Source organism: Fragaria vesca, linkage group LG6 (assembly GCF_000184155.1).
Source record: "Fragaria vesca subsp. vesca linkage group LG6, FraVesHawaii_1.0, whole genome shotgun sequence".
In the NCBI taxonomy this organism is placed as follows: domain Eukaryota; kingdom Viridiplantae; phylum Streptophyta; class Magnoliopsida; order Rosales; family Rosaceae; genus Fragaria; species Fragaria vesca.
Window position 1 is genome coordinate 10,727,904 of NC_020496.1, and position 2,836 is coordinate 10,730,739.

At 39.2% G+C, this 2,836-nt stretch overlaps 1 protein-coding gene across 1 annotated transcript in view; it reads right to left on the reverse strand.

The window, feature by feature from the left end:
• The window catches only part of LOC101310529 (VHS domain-containing protein At3g16270-like), a 6,511-nt gene extending 3,886 nt beyond the window's left edge, over positions 1-2,625 (reverse strand). Inside the window, exons 1-3 of the mRNA XM_004302830.1 lie at positions 2,419-2,625; positions 1,238-1,984; positions 854-1,009 (exon numbers count right to left, since the gene is read on the reverse strand). Of these exons, the coding sequence (XP_004302878.1) occupies positions 854-1,009; positions 1,238-1,984; positions 2,419-2,625 (1,110 nt within the window). The remainder of the gene's footprint in view (positions 1-853; positions 1,010-1,237; positions 1,985-2,418) is intronic.
• Positions 2,626-2,836: the final 211 nt, after the last annotated feature.

Here is a 2,836-nt window from a genome sequence, read left to right on the forward strand (position 1 = left end):
GAGAGAGAGAGAGACAATGGATCCGAAGTTGCGGAATCATTTGCAAGAGAGGACAATCTTGACCCTTTTAACTTCCATCTTCTAGTAACTAGAATCCACTCTTGAAGGAAACAGGCCAGGCCTTCCAATTTTCCAAAGCAGCACCTCCAGCTGAACTCCATATCATAGGATGTCGCCTAAAGACCAAAATTACTGTTCTAAGGTAATGAAGAAACATCACAAGCCTGGTGATACGGTCCTCATGATGTCTGCAGCAAGAATAGTCTAGGATACAACTGATACATTCCTCCAACCAACTATCATCTTAGAAACATACGCTCTCCCAATTACTCAACACATTACAGCACTGTTTGAAAGAGGAATAACCGTGAAAACATATTCACATAAAAGACGGCTGCAACCCCTCAAAGAAAGTTTTGCATCCCATCGATTTGCAGTATTCCCGTATTTACTCTAATCACAGAATGCCAGAGAGCTAGGTTCAGACAACTTTAGAAGCTCCTTGCACAGTAAAGCCTCAAGACTCTCAATCAGGTTGCCCACACCTAAATCCCAATTTTATTCAGTTTGACCATCCATTACATACATTCCAACTTACAAGAGAAATTCTGGGATCAGCTATGGAAGATAATCTACATTTCAGTTCATTTACTATAGTTTATTTGAAGATGATTACTAGGAACAAACCACAAGAATTTAACACGGAGATCGAGTTGCAAGCAGATTACAAAATATCATTCTTTTGGCATATGGTATATCAAGAGTCACTTGATTTAAGATTATTTCTCATCTTTATAAACAGCAAATCAATGAAAAAAATCATAAGCTACTATATTATAAGAAAAATAAATACCTTGTTAGCCTTTTCTCGCAAAGAAGCTTGGGGAGACTCTGAGCATCTCACTACAGCATCTCTGTTCTCAATAAAATAGGATTCAATAATTGAAAAGTTCTCATCATCCTTTCTCCTCAATATTGATTCAAGAACACAAATAGCTTTCATGCGCACCTGATAAACAGAAAAAATAAAAATAAAAAACATCCAAAGGTAAGCGAAAAGGTATTAGACATAAGACAAAGCTCAGGCATCGAATGTAACATGTGTTTCTCTTTTTTTGAATTTCTTGTGCTGGAAAAAAAAAATGTTCATATTAAAGAATCTTTAGATTATGTGAGCAAATATGTTCATGCACTTTCCAAAATTATTATAGCCATAAAATAAGTATAAATAGCATGCCTGCCACAATGGAGATTGGAGCTTTGATTCAAGGGCAAGACTTAATGCTACTGCATCCAATTTTGCCGCCTCTGCAAGGAAAACCTGCATAGCATCTCGAGTTGGTTGTAAGCGCACACCACCTGACGTTACAATGGTCTCCAACAACCTCTCCTCACGGGTCTTGCTCTCTCTGTAACTTGAACTAGAATCTCCATTAGTTAATTCAGGTTTGGTTGACCTTGAGTCCTCACCCCAGGGTCCACTAGCCACATTCTTTGAAGACCCAAAACTACTCTGAGTCTCATTGGGATACTGATATGGCTCATATTTGTCTGCCTTTCCTTCTATTGTCAATGACCTATGAAGATTAGGACTCTTGTAGCTTCCATTGTCATTCTTTTTAAATGACTGACCTTGGGTGAAAGTATTAAATCCCTGCTTGATAGATGCACTTCCAATACCAACTACCTCACTAATAAATGATTTCTTTTCCTCTGTTGGCATTTCATAGTTTGTATTCCCAAAACCTTGAATTCGTCTGTTAAGATCTTCTGCAGGTGCGGCAGGCTTACTTTCTTCTGAAAAGATAACAGCAATAGCCTCCTGAGCAGTGTCTCGCACAGCCTTATTAAGTGCATCTCCTTTCAAAGGATCTGGATGTCCCTTGTAATGAAATAACTGTTTCACAGCCACTGAATGTCTTTGCATTTCTCTCCTGAACTCTACACCGGACTTTCCCACAGCATATTTTATCAATCGCAGAGCCTACAAAAATTTTGAGTTTCTTAGAGTCAACAGTTTAAACACAACAGTTGCAGTTAAGAATTAGCAGGGGAAACAAATACAAATTTGTATCATAAAGTTTACTTCTGAATGTTTCCAGTTACAAAAACTAACCAAACCACTGCAATTGACACAGTTCAAAATCCAATTCATAGTGATGCCATCAATAAACAGAACCCATTACTATAAGCAAAGTTATGAACACACTAAATAACCCCAATAGAAATTGACACTTGAATCCTCTAGTCTCACAGTAAGCCTCCACAACAATGCTAGATACACATGCACAAAACAACAGAAATCCATCCAAGTTTCAATTTTTAACATGATTTCATATCACATGCAACACATTTAGAATTTGATCTCAATAACCACTCAAGCATGAAATTCGCAAGAATAATGAAATAGGATAATACCTTTTGTTTAACAATGGGGCTTTTATGGTCGAGACGCTTCAAGACAAAGTCAGAGACCTCCTTGACGATGCTGACATGCGATGACCTCAGCAGCTGGCAAATCTCCTCCAACTTGTAGACCGGCGCGACCTTGTCCTCGTCGGAGGTAGCTGCGTCGACCATCCTCGACCTCCAGTACGACTCCACAGCTCTCCGACTCGAATCCATGATTGATTCACAAGGTCCTCAAATTGAGCTGATGCGATCCAACAGAGGCGGTGCTTGGATCGATTGCAATTGGATCGGAGGAGTGGAATCCAATACGCTTCTGTGAATGATTAGTTGGATTGGTATTAGGGTTTTAGGAGAAGAAGAGAGAGAGAGAGAGAGAGAGAGAGAGAGAGAGAGAGAGAGAGAGTAGTAGTAGGTAGGTAGGTAG